At 44.7% G+C, this 23,510-nt stretch overlaps 1 protein-coding gene across 1 annotated transcript; it reads right to left on the minus strand.

Annotated features, from left to right (window-relative positions):
* Nucleotides 1-1,336: 1,336 nt before the first annotated feature.
* LOC139394337 (zinc finger protein ZFP2-like) lies at nt 1,337-23,176 on the minus strand. Its single transcript, XM_071142383.1, has 4 exons — nt 23,076-23,176; nt 22,821-22,955; nt 22,564-22,733; nt 1,337-2,487 (listed from the first exon to the last, which is right to left on the minus strand). The coding sequence occupies exons 1-4, from the start codon at nt 23,174-23,176 to the stop codon at nt 1,337-1,339; spliced, it is 1,557 nt and encodes a 518-aa protein (XP_070998484.1).
* Nucleotides 23,177-23,510: the final 334 nt, after the last annotated feature.

Below are 23,510 nucleotides of genomic sequence, written 5' to 3' on the forward strand. Positions count from 1 at the left end.
TATGTGACTTCTGAAGGTAACTGGTTGCACCAGATCTTATTTAGGGGCTTCATAGCAAAGGGGTGAATACATATGCACACACCACTATTCAGTTTTTTTATTTTTTTATAATTTTTTGAAACAAGTAATTTTTTTCATTTCACTTAACCAATTTGGACTATTTTGTGTTTATGTCCATTACATGGAATCCAAATAAAAATCCATTTAAATTCCAGGTTGTAAGGCAACAAAATAGGAAAAATGCCAAGGGGGGTGAATACTTTACGCTGTACCATGAGACTGAGGACCAACAGTTTATACATTAAACCCTGGATACCGTGACGTCACCCAGAGGAATGAATGGTATTCACCAGTAGTTCAGTTAAATGTTTATATATTAAACCCCTGGATACCGTGACGTCATCCAGAGGAATGAATGGTATTCACCAGTAGTTCAGTTAAATGTTTATATATTAAACCCCTGGATACCGTGACGTCATCCAGAGGAATGAATGGTATTCACCAGTAGTTCAGTTAAATGTTTATATATTAAACTCCTGGATACGTCACCCAGAGGAATGAATGGTATTCACCAGTAGTTCAGTTAAATGTTTATATATTAAACCCCTGGATACCGTGACGTCACCCAGAGGAATGAATGGTATTCACCAGTAGTTCAGTTAAATGTTTATATATTAAACTCCTGGATACCGTGATGTCATCCAGGGGAATGAATGGTATTCACCAGTAGTTCAGTTAAATGTTTATATATTAAACTCCTGGATACCGTGATGTCATCCAGGGGAATGAATGGTATTCACCAGTAGTTCAGTTAAATGTTTCCAAGGACAAAATGACATGTATTTAACATAATTACATATATTTAACATAATTACATGTATTTAAGTATTTTGCTTGTTAGGTAAAGTAACATTAGTACTTTTCTAAAAAAAAACTATACTTTAAACATTTTAATATTTTTTTATTATTTTTATGTTATAAGCTCACATAATATAATTTGAAAATATTAAGTATTAAGGTGTATAAGAGAATAAACGTGTTTGACTTAATATTAACATATTAACATTAATAAATGAATTTCCACAGCTACCTAAATATGTTTTTTTACAAGATAGAACACAGAGTGGCCTCTCCTACCCAGGTCTGGTGTTGGAGATCATTCCACACTCTGTGTTCTACTAGCCAGGTCTGGTGTTGGAGATCATTCTACACTCTGTGTTCTACTACCCAGGTCTGGTGTTGGAGATCATTCTACACTCTGTGTTCTACTACCCAGGTCTGGTGTTGGAGGTCATTCTACACTCTGTGTTCTACTACCCAGGTCTGGTGTTGGAGATCATTCTACACTCTGTGGATCTCCTGAGTGTATTTTCTGATGTTTAATCAGAGAACTTGAATGAGAGTATCTCTTGTCACACTGATCACAGCCATAAGGCTTCTCTCCTGTGTGTGTTCTCTGGTGTACTGCCAGGTTGCTTGAGGTAGAACAACTCGTCCCGCAGTCAGAGCAGTGGTAAGGTTTCTCTCCAGTGTGGGTTCTCTTGTGTGATATCAGGTTACTTGAGGTAGTACATCTCTTCCCACAGTCTGGGCAGTGGTAAGGCTTTTCACCAGTGTGGGTTCTCTGATGTACTATCAGTATGTCTAATAAAGCAAAACGCTTCCCACATTCAGAGCAGTGGTGAGGCTTCTCTCCTGTGTGTGTTCTCTGGTGAGATTTTAAATGTGATGATCTAACAAAACCCTTCCCACAGTCAGAGCAGTGGTACGGTTTTTCTCCCGTGTGTATTCTCTGGTGTACAATCAGGTGACTTGGCTGAGTAAAACTCTTCCCACATTGATCACAGCTATAAGGTTTCTCTCCTGTATGTGTTCTCCGGTGTGTTATCAGATAGCTTGAGGTAGTAAAGCTCATTCCACAGTTGGTGCAGCGATAAGGCTTCTCTCCAGTGTGTATTCTCTTGTGTACAGTCAGGTTTGATGACTGAGTGAATCGCTTCCCGCATTGATCACAGCCATAAGGCCTCTCTCCTGTATGTGTTCTCTGGTGTATAATCAGTTCACTTGAGGAGGTTAAGCTTTTCCCACAGTCTGAGCAGTGGTAAGGCTTCTCTCCAGTGTGCGTTCGCTGGTGCAGCTTTAAACGCTGTGATGTTGAAAAGGCCCTCTCACAGTCAGAGCAGTGGTGATGCTTCTCTCCTGTGTGTGTCAACTGGTGTTTTGTCAGGTTCCCTAGTTGAGAAAATCTCTTCAAACAGTCAGTGCAGCTATAAGGTTTCTCTCCTGTATGGATTCTGTGGTGTATTTTAAGTTCTGTTGAAGAGGTGAAACTCTTCCCACAGTCAGAGCAGTGGTGAGGTTTCTTCCCTGTGGATCTCCGCTGGGGTTTCTTGAGGTGTTCTGATCTGGAGAGACTCTTCTCAGCCTCGTCAGCATCATGATGTTGTTGAGGCTCCCCAGAGGATCCACGACGGTCACGTCTCTCTCCTGTGTGAACGACAAAGTCAGACAGTCAATGTAGTGAATGTTTAAATGCTTTTACAAACCTTTTTTTGACAATTGTCTTCTAACAATAAAATGGTCAAGTGAAGAACAATAGTCAGATTTTGTCTTCATTTTTCACAGGAGTAAAGTAGATGTCAGTCTGACAATAAGTTATTAAAGTTGTTGAAACCTTCAGCAGTGATCCAGACGACTTTAGGTCACCAATATTATTAATGGTATTATTTTATTATCAGCTTTACTGATTATCAGGTAAACCACAGCCAATAAAACCACAGCCAATAAAACCAGAGGAAATAAAACCACAGCCAATAAAACCAGAGGAAATAAAACCACAACCAATAAAACCACAGCCAATAAAACCACAGCCAATAAAACCAGAGGAAATAAAACCACAGCCAATAAAACCACAGCCAATAAAACCACAGCCAATAAAACCACAACCAATAAAACCACAGCCAATAAAACCAGAGGAAATTAAACCACAGCCAATAAAACCAGAGGAAATAAAACCAGAGGAAATAAAACCAGAGGAAATAAAACCAGAGGAAATAAAACCACAGCCAATAAAACCAGAGGAAATTAAACCACAGCCAATAAAACCACAGCCAATAAAACCAGAGGAAATAAAACCACAGCCAATTAAACCACAGCCAATAAAACCACAGCCAATAAAACCACAGCCAATAAAAAACAGAGGAAATAAAACCACAGCCAATTAAACCACAGCCAATTAAACCACAGCCAATAAAACCACAGCCAATAAAACCACAGCCAATAAAACCACAGCCAATAAAACCACAGCCAATAAAACCACAGCCAATAAAAAACAGAGGAAATAAAACCACAGCCAATTAAACCACAGCCAATTAAACCACAGCCAATAAAACCACAGCCAATAAAACCACAGCCAATAAAACCACAGCCAATAAAAAACAGAGGAAATAAAACCACAGCCAATAAAACCAGAGGATCAATTAGTCAATAATACAGGATCAGATCTTCTGACCTTCATGACCTTTTAAAGGGGTGATCCAGGAAGGGTCCATCCATTCAATCTGTAGAACGCCCCTTTAAAGGGGTGATCCAGGAAGGGTCCATCCATTCAATCTGTAGAACGCCCCTTTAAAGGGGTGATCCAGGAAGGGTCCATTTTTGGACTTTATTATATAAATGGGACTTTCTACTAATAAAGGGGACAATTTGTATTTATGGATCCCCATCGGTTCCTGCCAAGGCAGCAGCTACTCTTCCTGGGGTTTATTATAAATCTCTGTTAGTTCCTGCCAAGGCAGCAGCTACTCTTCCTGGGGTTTATTATGGATCCCCATCAGTTCCTGCCAAGGCAGCAGCATCTGTTCCTGGGGTTTATTATGGATCCCCATCAGTTCCTGCCAAGGCAGCAGCTACCCTTCCTGGGGTTTATTATGGATCCCCATCAGTTCCTGCCAAGGCAGCAGCTACTCTTCCTGGGGTTTATTATGGATCCCCATCAGTTCCTGTCAAGGCAGCAGCTACTCTTCCTGGGGTTTATTATGGATCCCCATCAGTTCCTGCCAAGGCAGCAGCTACTCTTCCTGGGGTTTATTATGGATCCCATCAGTTCCTGCCAAGGCAGCAGCTACTCTTCCTGGGTTTATTATGGATCCCCATCAGTTCCTGTCAAGGCAGCAGCTACTCTTCCTGGGGTTTATTATGGATCCCCATCAGTTCCTGCCAAGGCAGCAGCTACTCTTCCTGGGGTTTATTATAAATCTCCATTAGTTCCTGCCAAGGCAGCAGCTACTCTTCCTGGGGTTTATTATGGATCCCCATGAGTTCCTGCCAAGGCAGCAGCTACTCTTCCTGGGGTTTATTATGGATCCCCATGAGTTCATGCCAAGGCAGCAGCTACTCTTCCTGGGGTTTATTATGGATCCCCATCAGTTCCTGCCAAGGCAGCAGCTACCCTTCCTGGGGTTTATTATGGATCCCCATCAGTTCCTGCCAAGGCAGCAGCTAATCTTCCTGGGTTTATTATGGATCCCCATCAGTTCCTGTCAAGGCAGCAGCTACTCTTCCTGGGGTTTATTATGGATCCCCATCAGTTCCTGCCAAGGCAGCAGCTACTCTTCCTGGGGTTTATTATGGATCCCATCAGTTCCTGCCAAGGCAGCAGCTACTCTTCCTGGGTTTATTATGGATCCCCATCAGTTCCTGTCAAGGCAGCAGCTACTCTTCCTGGGGTTTATTATGGATCCCCATCAGTTCCTGCCAAGGCAGCAGCTACTCTTCCTGGGGTTTATTATGGATCCCCATCAGTTCCTGCCAAGGCAGCTACTCTTCCTGGGGTTTATTATGGATCCCCATCAGTTCCTGCCAAGCCAGCAGCTACTCTTCCTGGGGTTTATTATGGATCCCCATTAGTTCCTGTCAAGGCAGCAGCTACTCTTCCTGGGGTTTATTATGGATCCCCATCAGTTCCTGCCAAGCCAGCAGCTACTCTTCCTGGGGTTTATTATGGATCCCCATTAGTTCCTGCCAAGGCAGCAGCTACTCTTCCTGGGGTTTATTATAAATCTCCATTAGTTCCTGCCAAGGCAGCAGCTACTCTTCCTGGGGTTTATTATGGATCCCCATGAGTTCCTGCCAAGGCAGCAGCTACTCTTCCTGGGGTTTATTATGGATCCCCATCAGTTCCTGCCAAGGCAGCAGCTACTCTTCCTGGGGTTTATTATGGATCCCCATCAGTTCCTGCCAAGGCAGCAGCTACTCTTCCTGGGGTTTATTATGGATCCCCATCAGTTCCTGCCAAGGCAGCAGCTACTCTTCCTGGGGTTTATTATGGATCCCCATTAGTTCCTGTCAAGGCAGCAACTACTCTTCCTGGGGTTTATTATGGATCCCCATTAGTTCCTGTCAAGGTAGCAGCTACTCTTCCTGGGGTTTATTATGGATCCCCATTAGTTCCTGCCAAGGCAGCAGCTACTCTTCCTGGGGTTTATTATGGATCCCCATCAGTTCCTGCCAAGGCAGCTACTCTTCCTGGGGTTTATTATGGATCCCCATCAGTTCCTGCCAAGGCAGCTACTCTTCCTGGGGTTTATTATGGATCCCCATCAGTTCCTGCCAAGGCAGCAGCTACTCTTCCTGGGGTTTATTATGGATCCCCATGAGTTCCTGCCAAGGCAGCAGCTACTCTTCCTGGGGTTTATTATGGATCCCCATCAGTTCCTGCCAAGCCAGCAGCTACTCTTCCTGGGGTTTATTATGGATCCCCATTAGTTCCTGTCAAGGCAGCAGCTACTCTTCCTGGGGTTTATTATGGATCCCCATCAGTTCCTGCCAAGGCAGCAGCTACTCTTCCTGGGGTTTATTATGGATCCCCATTAGTTCCTGCCAAGGCAGCAGCTACTCTTCCTGTGGTTTATTATAAATCTCCATTAGTTCCTGCCAAGGCAGCAGCTACTCTTCCTGGGGTTTATTATGGATCCCCATGAGTTCCTGCCAAGGCAGCAGCTACTCTTCCTGGGGTTTATTATGGATCCCCATGAGTTCCTGCCAAGGCAGCAGCTACTCTTCCTGGGGTTTATTATGGATCCCCATCAGTTCCTGCCAAGGCAGCAGCTACTCTTCCTGGGGATTATTATGGATCCCCATCAGTTCCTGCCAAGGCAGCAGCTACTCTTCCTGGGGTTTATTATGGATCCCCATTAGTTCCTGTCAAGGCAGCAACTACTCTTCCTGGGGTTTATTATGGATCCCCATTAGTTCCTGTCAAGGTAGCAGCTACTCTTCCTGGGGTTTATTATGGATCCCCATTAGTTCCTGCCAAGGCAGCAGCTACTCTTCCTGGGGTTTATTATGGATCCCCATCAGTTCCTGCCAAGGCAGCTACTCTTCCTGGGGTTTATTATGGATCCCCATTAGTTCCTGCCAAGGCAGCTACTCTTCCTGGAGTTTATTATGGATCCCCATTAGTTCCTGTCAAGGCAGCAGCTACTCTTCCTGGGGTTTATTATGGATCCCCATCAGTTCCTGCCAAGCCAGCAGCTACTCTTCCTGGGGTTTATTATGGATCCCCATTAGTTCCTGCCAAGGCAGCAGCTACACTTCCTGGGGTTTATTATGGATCCCCATTAGTTCCTGCCAAGGCAGCAGCTACTCTTCCTGGGGTCCAGCTAAATTAAGGGAGTTAATACATTTAAAAACAACATTACAATACATAACAGATTTCACAACACATTAAGTGTTAAGCCTCAGGCCTCTACTCTACCACTTATCTATAACACAAAATCCATGTGTATTTGTGTGTATAGTGCGTATGTTATGGTGTGTTTATGTTTGTGTCTCTTAACAGCCCCGCTGTTCCAGAAGGTGTATTCTTTTTAGCTGTTTGCTTAAATCAAATTTTACTGCTTCCATGAGTTACTTGATATGGAATGGAGTTCCATGTAGTCATGGCTCTATGTAGTACTGTGTGCCTCCCATAGTCTGTTCTGGACTTGGGGATTGTGAGGAGACCACTGGTGGCATGTCTTGTAGGGTATGAATTGGTGTCTGAGCTGTGTGCTAGTAGTTCAGACAGACAGCTCGGTGCATTCAACATGTCAATACCTCTCATAAATACAAGTTGTGATGAAGTCAATCTCTCCTCCACTTTGAGGCAGGAGAGATTGACATGCATATTATTAATGTTAGCTCTCTGTCTACATTTAAGAGCCGTGCTGCTCTGTTCTGAGCCAATTAAAATTCCTTTTTTGTGGCACCTGACCACACGACTGAACAGTAGTCCAGGTGCGACAAAAACAAGGGCCTGTAGGACCTGCCTGGTTGACAGTATTGTTAAGAAGGCAAAGCAGAGCTTTAATATGGACAGACTTCTCACCATCTTGTATCAACATGTTTTGACAATGACAGTTTAGGGTTTAGTGAATGATTTGTCCCAAATACAATGCTTTTAGTTTTTGAAATATTTAGGACTAACTTATTTTGTGTATAGTGTTGAGTCATCCGCATAAATGCACACACTATAACTGACATGTCGTCATTAGTAAAGTTTGAAAAAAGTAAGCAGCCTAGACATCTGCACTGGGGAATTCCTAATTCTACCTGGATTTTATTGGAGAGACTTCCATTAAAGAACACCCTCTGTGTTCTGTTAGGTAGGTTTTAATCGTACCACACCGGCTCCGACGGTCGTCGGATGTGGCAGGGCTTTCAAACTATTACAGACTACAAAGAGAAGCACAGCCGAGAGCTGCCCAGTGACACGAGCCTACCAGATGAGCTAAACTACTTCTTTGCTCACTTCGAGGCAAGTAATACTGAAACATGCATGAGAGCATCAGCTGTTCAGGACAACTGTGTGATCATGCTCTCCGCAGCCGATGTGAGTAAGACTTTTAAACAGGTCAACATTCACAAGACTGATTACCAGGATGTGTGCTCTGGGCATGCGCTGACCAACTGGCAAGTGTCTTCACTGACATTTTCAACCCATCTGTCTGTAATACCAACATGTTTCAAGCAGACCACCATAGTCCCTGTGCCCAAAAACACTAAGGTAACCTGCCTAAATGACTACCGGCCCGTGGCACTCACGTCTGTAGCCATGAAGTGCTTTGAAAGGCTGGTCAAGGCTCACATCAACACCATTATCCCAGAAACTAAACACCTCCAAACTAAACAGGTCCAAACACACCAAGACAGTCGCGAAGACGGCACGACAAAACCTATTCCCCCTCAGGAGACTGAAAAGATTTGGCATGGGTCCTCAGATCCTCAAAAGGGTCTACAGCTGCACCATCGAGAGCATCCTGACTAGTAGCATCACTGCCTGGTATGGCAACTGCTCGGCCTTCGGCCGCAAGGCACTACAGAGGGTAGCGCGTAGAGCCCAGTACATCACTGGGGCCAAGCTTCCTGCCATCCAGGACCTCCGTAAGACTCCTGAACAGCTAATCAGATGGCTACCCAGACTATTTATATTGACCCCCCCCCCCTCTACACTGCTGCTACTCTCAGTTTATTATTGCATAGTCACTGTATCTCTACCTACATGTACATATTACCTCGACCAACCGGTGCCCCCGCACATTGACTCTGTACTGGTACCCCCTGTATATAGCCTCCACATTGACTCTGTACTGGAACCCCCTGTATATAGCCTCCACATTGACTCTGTACTGGTACCCCCTGTATATAGCCTCCACATTGACTCTGTACTGGTACCCCCTGTATATAGCCTCCACATTGACTCTGTACTGGTACCCCCCCCTGTATATAGCCTCCACATTGACTCTGTACCGTAATACCCTGTATATAGCCTCCACATTGACTCTGTACCGGTACCCCCTGTATATAGCCTCCACATTGACTCTGTACTGGTACCCCCTGTATATAGCCTCCACATTGACTCTGTACAGGTACCCCCCTGTATATAGCCTCCACATTGACTCTGTACCGGTACCCCCTGTATATAGCCTCCACATTGACTCTGTACTGGTACCCCCTGTATATAGCCTCCACATTGACTCTGTACCGGTACCCCCTGTATATAGCCTCCACATTGACTCTGTACTGGTACCTCCTGTATATAGCCTCCACATTGACTCTGTACCGGTACCCCCTGTATATAGCCTCCACATTGACTCTGTACCGGTACCCCCCTGTATATAGCCTCCACATTGACTCTGTACCGGTACCCCCTGTATATAGCCTCCACATTGACTCTGTACCGGTACCCCCTGTATATAGCCTCCACATTGACTCTGTACCGGTACCCCCCTGTATATAGCCTCCACATTGACTCTGTACCGGTACCCCCTGTATATAGCCTCCACATTGACTCTGTACTGGTACCCCCCTGTATATAGTCTCGCTATTGTTATTTTACTGCTGCTCTTTAATTATTTGTTATGTTTATAAAATGTTTTACTTCGCACATATTTTTTCTTAAAACTAAATTTTTATTTTATTGGTTAAGTGACCATGTCACTGTAATAGTTTAGGTCTTCTTTTATTGGTTAAGTGACCATGTCACTGTAATAGTTTAGGTCTTATTTTATTGGTTAAGTGACCATGTCACTGTAATAGTTTAGGTCTTCTTTTATTGGTTAAGTGACCATGTCACTGTAATAGTTTAGGTCTTCTTTTATTGGTTAAGTGACCATGTCACTGTAATAGTTTAGGTCTTCTTTTATTGGTTAAGTGACCATGTCACTGTAATAGTTTAGGTCTTCTTTTATTGGTTAAGTGACCATGTCACTGTAATAGTTTAGGTCTTCTTTTATTGGTTAAGTGACCATGTCACTGTAATAGTTTAGGTCTTCTTTTATTGGTTAAGTGACCATGTCACTGTAATAGTTTAGGTCTTCTTTTATTGGTTAAGTGACCATGTCACTGTAATAGTTTAGGTCTTCTTTTATTGGTTAAGTGACCATGTCACTGTAATAGTTTAGGTCTTCTTTTATTGGTTAAGTGACCATGTCACTGTAATAGTTTAGGTCTTCTTTTATTGGTTAAGTGACCATGTCACTGTAATAGTTTAGGTCTTATTTTATTGGTTAAGTAACCATGTCACTGTAATAGTTTAGGTCTTATTTTATTGGTTAAGTGACCATGTCACTGTAATAGTTTAGGTCTTATTTTATTGGTTAAGTGACCATGTCACTGTAATAGTTTAGGTCTTCTTTTATTGGTTAAGTAACCATGTCACTGTAATAGTTTAGGTCTTATTTTATTGGTTAAGTGACCATGTCACTGTAATAGTTTAGGTCTTATTTTATTGGTTAAGTGACCATGTCACTGTAATAGTTTAGGTCTTCTTTTATTGGTTAAGTGACCATGTCACTGTAATAGTTTAGGTCTTCTTTTATTGGTTAAGTGACCATGTCACTGTAATAGTTTAGGTCTTCTTTTATTGGTTAAGTGACCATGTCACTGTAATAGTTTAGGTCTTCTTTTATTGGTTAAGTGACCATGTCACTGTAATAGTTTAGGTCTTCTTTTATTGGTTAAGTGACCATTTTACTGTAATAGTTTAGGTCTTCTTTTATTGGTTAAGTGACCATGTCACTGTAATAGTTTAGGTCTTCTTTTATTGGTTAAGTGACCATGTCACTGTAATAGTTTAGGTCTTCTTTTATTGGTTAAGTGACCATGTCACTGTAATAGTTTAGGTCTTCTTTTATTGGTTAAGTGACCATGTCACTGTAATAGTTTAGGTCTTCTTTTATTGGTTAAGTGACCATGTCACTGTAATAGTTTAGGTCTTCTTTTATTGGTTAAGTGACCATGTCACTGTAATAGTTTAGGTCTTCTTTTATTGGTTAAGTAACCATGTCATTGTAATAGTTTAGGTCTTCTTTTATTGGTTAAGTGACCATGTCACTGTAATAGTTTAGGTCTTCTTTTATTGGTTAAGTGACCATGTCACTGTAATAGTTTAGGTCTTCTTTTATTGGTTAAGTAACCATGTCACTGTAATAGTTTAGGTCTTCTTTTACTGGTTAAGTGACCATGTCACTGTAATAGTTTAGGTCTTCTTTTATTGGTTAAGTGACCATGTCACTGTAATAGTTTAGGTCTTCTTTTATTGGTTAAGTGACCATGTCACTGTAATAGTTTAGGTCTTCTTTTATTGGTTAAGTGACCATGTCACTGTAATAGTTTAGGTCTTCTTTTATTGGTTAAGTAACCATGTCACTGTAATAGTTTAGGTCTTCTTTTATTGGTTAAGTGACCATGTCACTGTAATAGTTTAGGTCTTCTTTTATTGGTTAAGTGACCATGTCACTGTAATAGTTTAGGTCTTCTTTTATTGGTTAAGTGACCATGTCACTGTAATAGTTTAGGTCTTCTTTTATTGGTTAAGTAACCATGTCACTGTAATAGTTTAGGTCTTCTTTTATTGGTTAAGTGACCATGTCACTGTAATAGTTTAGGTCTTCTTTTATTGGTTAAGTGACCATGTCACTGTAATAGTTTAGGTCTTCTTTTATTGGTTAAGTGACCATGTCACTGTAATAGTTTAGGTCTTCTTTTATTGGTTAAGTGACCATGTCACTGTAATAGTTTAGGTCTTCTTTTATTGGTTAAGTGACCATGTCACTGTAATAGTTTAGGTCTTCTTTTATTGGTTAAGTGACCATGTCACTGTAATAGTTTAGGTCTTCTATTATTGGTTAAGTGACCATGTCACTGTAATAGTTTAGGTCTTCTTTTATTGGTTAAGTGACCATGTCACTGTAATAGTTTAGGTCTTCTTTTATTGGTTAACCTGTTGGATCTCTGGGGGCGCTATTTCATTTTTGGATAAAAAACGTTCCCGTTTTAAGCGCGATATTTTGTCACGAAAAGATGCTCGACTATGCATATTCTTGACCGTTTTGGAAAGAAAACACTCTGAAGTTTCAGAATCTGCAAAGATTTTGTCTGTAAGTGCCCCAGAACTCATTCAGCCTCGGAGACAGTTATGGAGAGATAAAAGTCTGTTGAACTGTTCAATGCCACGATTTAGGGAGGGCAGGGGGACAGATATTATGGGATGTTTGTTGGTGTAGTAGAGACCCAATCAGTAGAGACCCAATCAGTTCTTTAAAATCCATCTTCAGCTGTTCTGAGCTGCCCATCATAATGACATTCGACCCCACATGAACCACGACAGTATCAGCCCCCGGTGACTGACTCACAGCCTCGGGAAACAACCTGGTGATATCCTGAACTTTGACCCCACATGAACCATGACAGTATCAGCCCCCTGGTGACTGACTTATAGCCTCGGGAAGTAACCTGGTGATATCTTGAACTTTGACCCCACAAGAACCATATCAGCCTCCCGGTGACGGACTCACAGCCTCGAGAAACAACCTGGTGATATCCTGAACTTTGACCCCACATGAACCATGACAGCATCAGCCCCCCGGTGACTGACTCACAGCGTCAGGAAGCATCCTGGTGATATCCTGAGCGAGCGCCGAGAACGATCCTCCTCCTTATTTCTGGTTCCGACACCCCATCCATTTCACCTGGAGTCGAACAACGAGCAGCCAATTCCTGGTTGGAGCTAGTAGAGGGGTACAGTGGTGGAAACTGATCGTAGTCCAGGAAGGTCCCATCCTATTGGATGATTTGACAGGGAAGCATTTAACCTTTCTGATCTCCCCATCCCGGATCCGGGATCGTGAATACAGACTCAAGCTCATTACCATAACGCAACGTTAACTATTCATGAAAATCGCAAATGAAATGAAATAAATATGCTAGCTCTCAAGCTTAGCCTTTTGTTAACAACACTGTCATCTCAGATTTTCAAAATATGCTTCTCAACCATTGCAAAACAAGCATTTGTGTAACAGTATTGATGGCTAACGTAGCATTTAGCATTAGCATTCAGCTGGCAACATTTACACAAAAAAACAGAAAAGCATTCAAATAAAATCATTTACCTTTGAAGAACTTCAGATGTTTTCAATGAGGAGACCCTCAGATAGCAAATGTTCAGTTTTTCCTGAAAGATTATTTGTTTAGGACAAATCGCTCCGTTTTCTGCGTCACGTTTAGCTATGAAAAAACCCCTGTATCCAGGATTGTGTAAATCTATCAGCAAGCTCATTAGCATAACACAACGTTAACTATTTATGAAAATCGCAAATGAAATGAAATAAATATGCCATCTCTCAAGCTTAGCCTTTTGTAAACAACACTGTCATCTCAGATTTTCAAAATATGCTTCTCAACCATAGGAAAAAAATCATTTGTGTAAAAGTAGCTAGCTAGCGTTAGCATTTAGCGTTAGCATTTAGCGTTAGCATTTAGCGTTAGCATTAGCGTTAGCATCCAGCACGCAACATTAACAAAAACATAAAAGCCTTCAAATAAAATCATTTACCTTTGAAGAACTTCTGATGTTTTCAATGAGGATACTCTCAGTTAGATAGCAGATGCTCAGTTTTTCCAAAAAGATTCCTTGTGTATTAGAAATAGCTCCGTTTTATACATCACATTTGGCTACCAAAAGAAATCCGAAAATTCAGTCCTCAAAACGCTAACTTTTTTCCAAATTAACTCCATAATATCGACTGAAAACATGGCAAACGTTGTTTAGAAACAATCATCAAGGTGTTTTTCACATATCTCTTCATTGATACATCGTTCTTGGACACATGCTTTCTCCCCTGAATCAAATGGTAAAGTAGAAGCAGCTGGCAATTGCGCACCGAATTCGACGCAGGACACCAGGCGGACACTTGGAAAATGTAGTCTCTTATGGTCAATCTTCCAATGATATGCCTACAAATACGTCACAATGCTGCTAAGACCTTGGGCGAACGACAGAAAGTGTAGGCTCATTCCTTGCGCAATCACAGCCATATAAGGAGACAATGGAAAACAGAGCTTCAGAAATTCTGCTAATTCCTGGTTGATGCATCATCTTGGTTTCGCCTGTAGAATGAGTTCTGGGGCACTTACAGACAAAATCTTTGCAGATTCTGAAACTTCAGAGTGTTTTCTTTCCAAAACTGTCAAGAATATGCATAGTCGAGCATCTTTTCGTGACAAAATATCGCGCTTAAAACGGGAACGTTTTTTATCCAAAAATGAAATAGCGCCCCTAGAGCTCTAACAGGTTAAAGATGCCTAGAGTCTCTTAGAACCCTTATTGGGATCAAAGCGTTCGGTCAAAATTGGTTTCTTTCTTCATGAAGAGCAATAATCCCTTCTTTAGCTGCATCGAGTTCAATACATTTTTAACAAATGAAGGTATCCATCGTACCTTTTTCCCCCCGTGACAACTACGAACATGTACGCAGATTGATACATTTTAATAGCACGCGAGTCCCCAGTAGATTGATACATTTTAATAGCACGCGAGTCCCCAGTAGATTGATCCATTTTAATAGCACGCGAGTCCCCAGTAGATTGATCCATTTTAATAGCACGCGAGTCCCCAGTAGATTGATCCATTTTAATAGCACGCGAGTCCCCAGTAGATTGATCCATTTTAATAGCACGCGAGTCCCCAGTAGATTGATCCATTTTAATAGCACGCGAGTCCCCAGTAGATTGATCCATTTTAATAGCACGCGAGTCCCCAGTAGATTGATCCATTTTAATAGCACGCGAGTCCCCAGCAGATTGATCCATTTTAATAGCACGCGAGTCCCCAGCAGACTGATACATTTTAATAGCACGCGAGTCCCCAGCAGATTCATATCCGTTTTCACTGCTGTCGACAGTCCAACGGGAACAAACATTTCTTAGATTGAGATCAACATTTCAAAATGATTTGAAACAAAAGATTTTATACAGTTCCACATTAATAAAAGACAATACAATACGCCAGCTGCTTAGTTAGTTACCAACCAGCTGGCTGGGAGAGTGGGGTGTACAGTCAACCAACCAATCAGCTGGCTGGGAGAGTGGGGTGTACAGTCAACCAACCAATCAGCTGGCTGGGAGAGTGGGGTGTACAGTCAACCAACCAATCAGCTGGCTGGGAGAGTGGGGTGTACAGTCAACCAACCAATCAGCTGGGAGAGTGGGGTGTACAGTCAACCAACCAGCCGGCTGGGAGAGTGGGGTGTACAGTCAACCAACCAGCCGGCTGGGAGAGTGGGGTGTACAGTCAACCAACCAGCTGGCTGGGAGAGTGGGGTGTACAGTCAACCAACCAGCTGGCTGGGAGAGTGGGGTGTACAGTCAACCAACCAGCCGGCTGGGAGAGTGGGGTGTACAGTCAACCAACCAGCCGGCTGGGAGAGTGGGGTGTACAGTCAACCAACCAGCTGGCTGGGAGAGTGGGGTGTACAGTCAACCAACCAATCAGCTGGCTGGGAGAGTGGGGTGTACAGTCAACCAACCAACCAGCTGGCTGGGAGAGTGGGGTGTACAGTCAACCAACCACCAGGCGGACACTTGGAAAATGTAGTCTCTTATGGTCAATCTTCCAATGATATGCCTACAAATACGTCACAATGCTGCTAAGACCTTGGGCGAACGACAGAAAGTGTAGGCTCATTCCTTGCGCAATCACAGCCATATAAGGAGACAATGGAAAACAGAGCTTCAGAAATTCTGCTAATTCCTGGTTGATGCATCATCTTGGTTTCGCCTGTAGAATGAGTTCTGGGGCACTTACAGACAAAATCTTTGCAGATTCTGAAACTTCAGAGTGTTTTCTTTCCAAAACTGTCAAGAATATGCATAGTCGAGCATCTTTTCGTGACAAAATATCGCGCTTAAAACGGGAACGTTTTTTATCCAAAAATGAAATAGCGCCCCTAGAGCTCTAACAGGTTAAAGATGCCTAGAGTCTCTTAGAACCCTTATTGGGATCAAAGCGTTCGGTCAAAATTGGTTTCTTTCTTCATGAAGAGCAATAATCCCTTCTTTAGCTGCATCGAGTTCAATACATTTTTAACAAATGAAGGTATCCATCGTACCTTTTTCCCCCCGTGACAACTACGAACATGTACGCAGATTGATACATTTTAATAGCACGCGAGTCCCCAGTAGATTGATACATTTTAATAGCACGCGAGTCCCCAGTAGATTGATCCATTTTAATAGCACGCGAGTCCCCAGTAGATTGATCCATTTTAATAGCACGCGAGTCCCCAGTAGATTGATCCATTTTAATAGCACGCGAGTCCCCAGTAGATTGATCCATTTTAATAGCACGCGAGTCCCCAGTAGATTGATCCATTTTAATAGCACGCGAGTCCCCAGTAGATTGATCCATTTTAATAGCACGCGAGTCCCCAGTAGATTGATCCATTTTAATAGCACGCGAGTCCCCAGCAGATTGATCCATTTTAATAGCACGCGAGTCCCCAGCAGACTGATACATTTTAATAGCACGCGAGTCCCCAGCAGATTCATATCCGTTTTCACTGCTGTCGACAGTCCAACGGGAACAAACATTTCTTAGATTGAGATCAACATTTCAAAATGATTTGAAACAAAAGATTTTATACAGTTCCACATTAATAAAAGACAATACAATACGCCAGCTGCTTAGTTAGTTACCAACCAGCTGGCTGGGAGAGTGGGGTGTACAGTCAACCAACCAATCAGCTGGCTGGGAGAGTGGGGTGTACAGTCAACCAACCAATCAGCTGGCTGGGAGAGTGGGGTGTACAGTCAACCAACCAATCAGCTGGCTGGGAGAGTGGGGTGTACAGTCAACCAACCAATCAGCTGGGAGAGTGGGGTGTACAGTCAACCAACCAGCCGGCTGGGAGAGTGGGGTGTACAGTCAACCAACCAGCCGGCTGGGAGAGTGGGGTGTACAGTCAACCAACCAGCTGGCTGGGAGAGTGGGGTGTACAGTCAACCAACCAGCTGGCTGGGAGAGTGGGGTGTACAGTCAACCAACCAGCCGGCTGGGAGAGTGGGGTGTACAGTCAACCAACCAGCCGGCTGGGAGAGTGGGGTGTACAGTCAACCAACCAGCTGGCTGGGAGAGTGGGGTGTACAGTCAACCAACCAATCAGCTGGCTGGGAGAGTGGGGTGTACAGTCAACCAACCAACCAGCTGGCTGGGAGAGTGGGGTGTACAGTCAACCAACCAACCAGCTGGCTGGGAGAGTGGGGTGTACAGTCAACCAACCAATCAGCTGGCTGGGAGAGTGGGGTGTACAGTCAACCAACCAGCTGGCTGGGAGAGTGGGGTGTACAGTCAACCAACCAGCTGGCTGGGAGAGTGGGGTGTACAGTCAACCAACCAACCAGCTGGCTGGGAGAGTGGGGTGTACAGTCAACCAACCAATCAGCTGGCTGGGAGAGTGGGGTGTACAGTCAACCAATCAGCTGGCTGGGAGAGTGGGGTGTACAGTCAACCAACCAGCTGGCTGGGAGAGTGGGGTGTACAGTCAACCAACCAGCTGGCTGGGAGAGTGGGGTGTACAGTCAACCAACCAGCTGGCTGGGAGAGTGGGGTGTACAGTCAACCAACCAGCTGGCTGGGAGAGTGGGGTGTACAGTCAACCAACCAGCTGGCTGGGAGAGTGGGGTGTACAGTCAACCAACCAATCAGCTGGCTGGGAGAGTGGGGTGTACAGTCAACCAACCAGCTGGCTGGGAGAGTGGGGTGTACAGTCAACCAACCAGCTGGCTGGGAGAGTGGGGTGTACAGTCAACCAACCAATCAGCTGGCTGGGAGAGTGGGGTGTACAGTCAACCAATCAGCTGGCTGGGAGAGTGGGGTGTACAGCCAACCAATCAGCTGGCTGGGAGAGTGGGGTGTACAGTCAACCAATCAGCTGGCTGGGAGAGTGGGGTGTACAGTCAACCAACCAGCTGGCTGGGAGAGTGGAGTGTACAGTCAACCAACCAATCAGCTGGCTGGGAGAGTGGGGTGTACAGTCAACCAACCAGCTGGCTGGGAGAGTGGGGTGTACAGTCAACCAACCAATCAGCTGGCTGGGAGAGTGGGGTGTACAGTCAACCAACCAGCTGGCTGGCTGGGAGAGTGGGGTGTACAGTCAACCAACCAATCAGCTGGCTGGGAGAGTGGAGTGTACAGTCAACCAACCAATCAGCTGGCTGGGAGAGTGGGGTGTACAGTCAACCAACCAGCTGGCTGTGAGAGTGGGGTGTACAGTCAACCAATCAGCTGGCTGGGAGAGTGGGGTGTACAGTCAACCAACCAATCAGATGGCTGGGAGAGTGGGGTGTACAGTCAACCAACCAGCTGGCTGGGAGAGTGGAGTGTACATAGAACCAACCAACCAGCTGGCTGGGAGAGTGGAGTGTACAGTCAACCAACCAATCAGATGGCTGGGAGAGTGGGGTGTACAGTCAACCAACTATTATGTCATGTTTCATGTTCTGAACCCCAGGAAGAGTCTAGCTGAGGTTTCCACAGACAAGTTCATGGTTATAAACATCCTTATAAAATATCAAACAAGATATGTGACAAATTAGTCTACAAACCATGTGAGGGCTTGAATCAGTTTTGATTAGAGGGTTCCCTGGTGTGATTGGTGCACAGACGGCCCCTGCATTAACACCAGGGGGCCCTCCAAATACCAGGATACCTACATTAACACCAGGGGTTCCTCCGAATACCAGGATACCTACATTAACACCAGGGTGCCTACATTAACACCAGGGCGCCTACATTAACACCAGGGTGCCTACATTAACACCAGGGTGCCCACATTAACACCAGAGTGCCCACATTAACACCAGAGTGCCTACATTAACACCAGAGTGCCTACATTAACACCAGGGTGCCCACATTAACACCAGGGTGCCTACATTAACACCAGGGTGCCTACATTAACACCAGGGTGCCTACATTAACACCAGGGCGCCTACATTAACACCAGGGCGCCTACATTAACACCAGGGTGCCTACATTAACACCAGGGCGCCTACATTAACCTCAGGGTGCCTACATTAACACCAGGGTGCCTACATTAACCACAGGGTGCCTACATTAACCCCAGGGCGCCTACATTAACCCCAGGGCGCCCACATTAACACCAGGGCGCCCACATTAACACCAGGGCGCCTACATTAACACCAGGGTGCCCACATTAACACCAGGGTGCCTACATTAACCCCAGGGCGCCTACATTAACACCAGGGCGCCTATATTAACCAGAAAGGCCAGCAAAGCTTTCAGCTCTTAGGGGACTCGGCATATCAGACAGACAGCTCGGTGCATTCAACATGACAATACCTCTCATGAATAACAAGTAGTGATGAAGTCAATCTCTCCTCCACTTTGAGCCAGGAGAGATTGACATGTATAGTATTAATATCAGCTCTCTGTGTTCATCCAAGGGCCAGCCGTGCTGCCCTGTTCTGAGCCAATTGGCCCTTGGAGTCCCTCTTTGTGGCACCCGACTGAACAAATGTCTAGGTATGACAAAACTAGGGCCTGTAGGACCTGCCTTGTTGATAGTGCTGTTAAGAAGGTAGAAACTAGGGCCTGTAGGACCTGTCTTGTTGATAGTGTTGTTAAGAAGACAGAGCAGAGCTTTATTATGGACAGACTTCTCCCCATCTTAGCTACTGTTGTATCAATATGTTTTCACCATGACAGTTCAACTTGCTCAATTTCCACATTATTCATTACGAGATGTAGTTGAGGTTTAGGGTTTAGTGAATAATTTGGCCCAAATACAATGATTTTAGTTTTAGAAATATTTAGGGCTAATTTATTCCTTGCCACCCACTCTGAAACTAATTGCATCTCTTTGTTAAGTGTTGCCGTCATTTCAAATCGCTGTAGTAGCTGACGAGTTATGGGTGCAAGGACTGACCATCCATGACATCAAAACGACAGTTTCAACCATGTTAACATTTACTTTGTTTACAAACACTGGAGTAAAAGGGAGCATCTATTTTAAGTCCTGATGGGGAACCACAGCTGAACTTAGGTCACGGGGCATTTCTAAGTTATATTCTTCAAGAATCAATGACCTCATTCATTTATAGTCCAAATATGGATGTAGGAACTGCAGATTGACCCTTTACAAATCATACATCAGTTAAACTGCAGATTGCCTCCGTTTTTAAGATAGTACTTACCAGTGTTAATCAGATCTCCTGTCTCTGCCTCCTCCTCTTCCTCCTCTTTCACTCTGAACGCGTCTTCCTCTTCTTTCACTGAAACGTCTTTCTCTTCTTCTTTCACTGTACCATCCTCACCCTCTACTTCTTGTTTTATGGTAACATCCTCTTCTTCCTCCTCCTCTTTCACGATAACTTCTTTCTCCGTCCAGCAGACCTCCTCCTCTACCTCTTCTTTAACAAGAGCGAAGCTAAGTGAGCTCATATCGGGGATTAGCTAGGCTATTGCTAGCTTAACGAGCCAGTCGGCAAAACAACAAAACGTAAATATGAAATTAAAATAGGGGTAACAAGTAAACACGACAGAATGGTGTTTAAAACACAGTGGCTAATAAATCTCTGTAAAGAGCTTTATTATGTCGGCTACATCGGACAGATGTGTCTAACTGTTGTTTGAAGAAGCGCCCCCCGTCCATTATATTATACGTCACTCTGACACCTTCAAGACCTACGTCGCCATCTGTTGACTGGAGAGGGTAACGCAGTTGAGGGAAAAGTGTATTTTATTTTTTAGACAAAGTTCATAACGTTACCCCCCTCAATCCCTCCCCTCTTTCCTCTGACCCTCTCTACCACGTTTTTCTGACCCTCTCCCACTATTTCTGACCCTCTTTCTCTGACCCTCTCACCCTCTCTCCCTCTTTCTGTCCCTCTCTCCCTCTCTCTCCCTCTTTCTGACCCTCTTTCTCTGACCCTCTCTCCCTCTCTCCCTCTTTCTGACCCTCTCTCTCCCTGTGTAACGTACACAACACACCAACGCAGTCGACTAACAGCAGTAAAAATAAAAAATAAAGTACTTTAAAAAAAAAAATAATAATAATTAATAATCGATTGATCCACACAATAATACCAAAGTCAATATCAGCATGTGAAGTAGCTAGTTATCTGTAAAATTGCCCTAAACAAACTGCGCTATCAATACAGGTGTCTACAATCTCACCATGAGAGAGAGGTGTTGAACATGTTGAATGCACTGAGCTGTCTTTCCTAACTACTGGCACACAGCTCGGACACCCATGCATACCCCACAAGACATGCCACAAGAGGTCACTTCACAGTCCCCAAGTCCAGAACAGACTATGGGATGCACGTAAAGATGAACTGAGCAAAGTAGAGAGAGAGAGAGATCGTTGATGAAAACCTGCTCCAGAGAGCCTAGGACCTCAGACTGGAGCGAAGGTTCACCTTCCGACAGGACAACGACCCCTAAGCACACAGCCAAGACAACGCAGGAGTGGCTTCTGGGACAAGTCTCTGAATGTCCTTCAGTGTCGCAGCCAGAGCCCGGACATGAACCTGATCTAACAGCTCTGGAGAGACCTGAAAATAGCTGTGCAGCGATGCTCCCCATCCAACCTGACAGAGCTTGAGAGGATCTGCAGAGAAGAATGGGAGAAACTCCCCAAATACAGGTGTGCCAAGCTTGTGGCGTCATACCCAAGAAGACTCGAGGCTTTAATCACTGCCAAAGGGGATTCAACAAAGTACTGAGTAAAGGGTCTGAATACTTATGTAAATGTGATATTTCATTTTTTATTTGATAAATTAGCAACAAAAAAAATAAAAACTGTTTTTGTTTGTCATTATGGGGTATTGTGATGTCATTATGGGGTATTGTGATGTCATTATGGGGTAGTGTGATGTCATTCTGGGGTATTGTGATGTCATTATGGGGTATTGTGATGTCATTATGTAGTATTGTGATGTCATTATGTTTTTTTTGTGTAGATTGATGAGGAAAATAACTATTTAATTAATGTGTGAGAGTGTGTGGCGTCAGTATGCATGTGTGTGTGGAGTGTCAGTATGTGTTTCTGTGTGAGGAGTGTCAGTATGTGTGTGTGAGTAGAATCCAGTGTGTGGGTAGAGTTCATTTGGTGCATTGGTAACGCATGTCGTGTAATAGCAGAGAGAACAGTCTTTGGCTTGGGTGGCTTTGAAAATGCAGGGGCCATTCCTCTGACACCACCTGGTATAGAGATCCTGGATGGCAGGGGGCTCGTCCCCAGTGGTGTACTGGGCAGTACCACTTCCCTCTGACACCACCTGGTATAGAGATCCTGGATGGCAGGGGGTTCGTCCCCAGTGGTGTACTGGGCCGTACCACTTCCCTCTGACACCACCTGGTATAGAGATCCTGGATGGCAGGGGGCTCGTCCCCAGTGGTGTACTGGGCCGTACCACTTCCCTCTGACACCACCTGGTATAGAGATCCTGGATAACAGGGGGCTCGTCCCCAGTGGTGTACTGGGCCGTACCCCTTCCCTCTGACACCACCTGGTATAGAGATCCTGGATAACAGGGGGCTCGTCCCCAGTGGTGTACTGGGCCGTACCCACTACCCTCTGACACCACCTGGTATAGAGGTCCTGGATGGAAGGGAGCTCGTCTCCAGTGGTGTACTGGGCCGTATCACTTCCCTCTGACACCACCTGTTATAGAGATCCTGGATGGCAGGGGGCTCGTCCCCAGTGATGTACTGGGCTGTACCCACTACCCTCTGACACCACCTGGTATAGAGATCCTGGATGGCAGGGGGCTCGTCCCCAGTAAAGTACTGGGCAATACGCACTACGCTCTGTAGCGCCTTGTGGACGGATGCCAAGCAGTTGCCATACCAGGCGGTGATGCAGCCAGTCAAGATTCTCTCGATGGTGCAGCTGTAGAACGTTTTTGAGAATCTGAGGGCCCATGCCAAATCTTTTCAGCCTCCTGCCACCTTCACTACTGTGTTGGTGTGTTTGGACCATGATAGGTCCTTAGTGATGTGGACACCGACAAACTTGAAGCACTCAACCCGCTCCACTACAGCCATGTTGATGTGATTTGGGGTGTGCTCGGGCCTTTGTTTCCTGTAGTCCACGATCAGCTCCTTGGTCTTACTGACGTTGAGGGAGAGGTTGTTGTCCCGGCAACACACTGCCAGGTCACTGACCTCCTCCCTATAGGCTGTCTAATCGTCACCGGTGATCAGGACTACTACCGTCGTGTCGTAAGCAAACTTGATGATGGTGTGCGCGACCACGCAGTCTTGGGTGAACAGGGAGTACAGGAGGGGACTGAGCACGCACCCCTGAGGGACCCCTGTGTTGAGGATCAGCATGGCGTATGTGTTGTTTACCTACCCTTACCACCTGGGGGCAGCCTGTCAGGAAGTCCAGGATCCAGTTGCAGAGGGAGGTGTTTAGTCCCAGAGTCCTTATTAACTAAGTGATGATCTTTGAGGGCACTATGATGTTGAACGCTGAGCTGTAGTCAATGAACAGCATTCTCACATAGTTGGTCCTTTTGTCTAAGTCGGAAAGGGCAGTGTGGAGTGCAATAGAGATTGCGTCATCTGTGGATCTGTTGGGACGGTATGTGAATTGGAGTCAGTACAGAGTGACTCGGATGATGGTGTTGATGTGAGCCATGACCAGCCTTTCAAAACACTCATT

This window comes from Oncorhynchus clarkii, unplaced genomic scaffold (assembly GCF_045791955.1).
Source record: "Oncorhynchus clarkii lewisi isolate Uvic-CL-2024 unplaced genomic scaffold, UVic_Ocla_1.0 unplaced_contig_359_pilon_pilon, whole genome shotgun sequence".
NCBI lineage: Eukaryota > Metazoa > Chordata > Actinopteri > Salmoniformes > Salmonidae > Oncorhynchus > Oncorhynchus clarkii.

Excerpts from the sequence above, each read along its gene's own strand:
- LOC139394337 (XM_071142383.1), bottom strand. The coding sequence starts at position 23,176 with ATGCTGATCCTCAACACAGGGGTCCCTCAGGGGTGCGTGCTCAGTCCC. Across the intron at positions 22,956-23,075 it reads GTCGCGCACACCATCATCAA|TAAGACCAAGGAGCTGATCG; the intron begins GTTTGCTTACGA and ends CCTCAACGTCAG. Across the intron at positions 2,488-22,563 it reads GTGGTGTCAGAGGGTAGTGG|GAGAGAGACGTGACCGTCGT; the intron begins GTACAGCCCAGT and ends TCGTTCACACAG.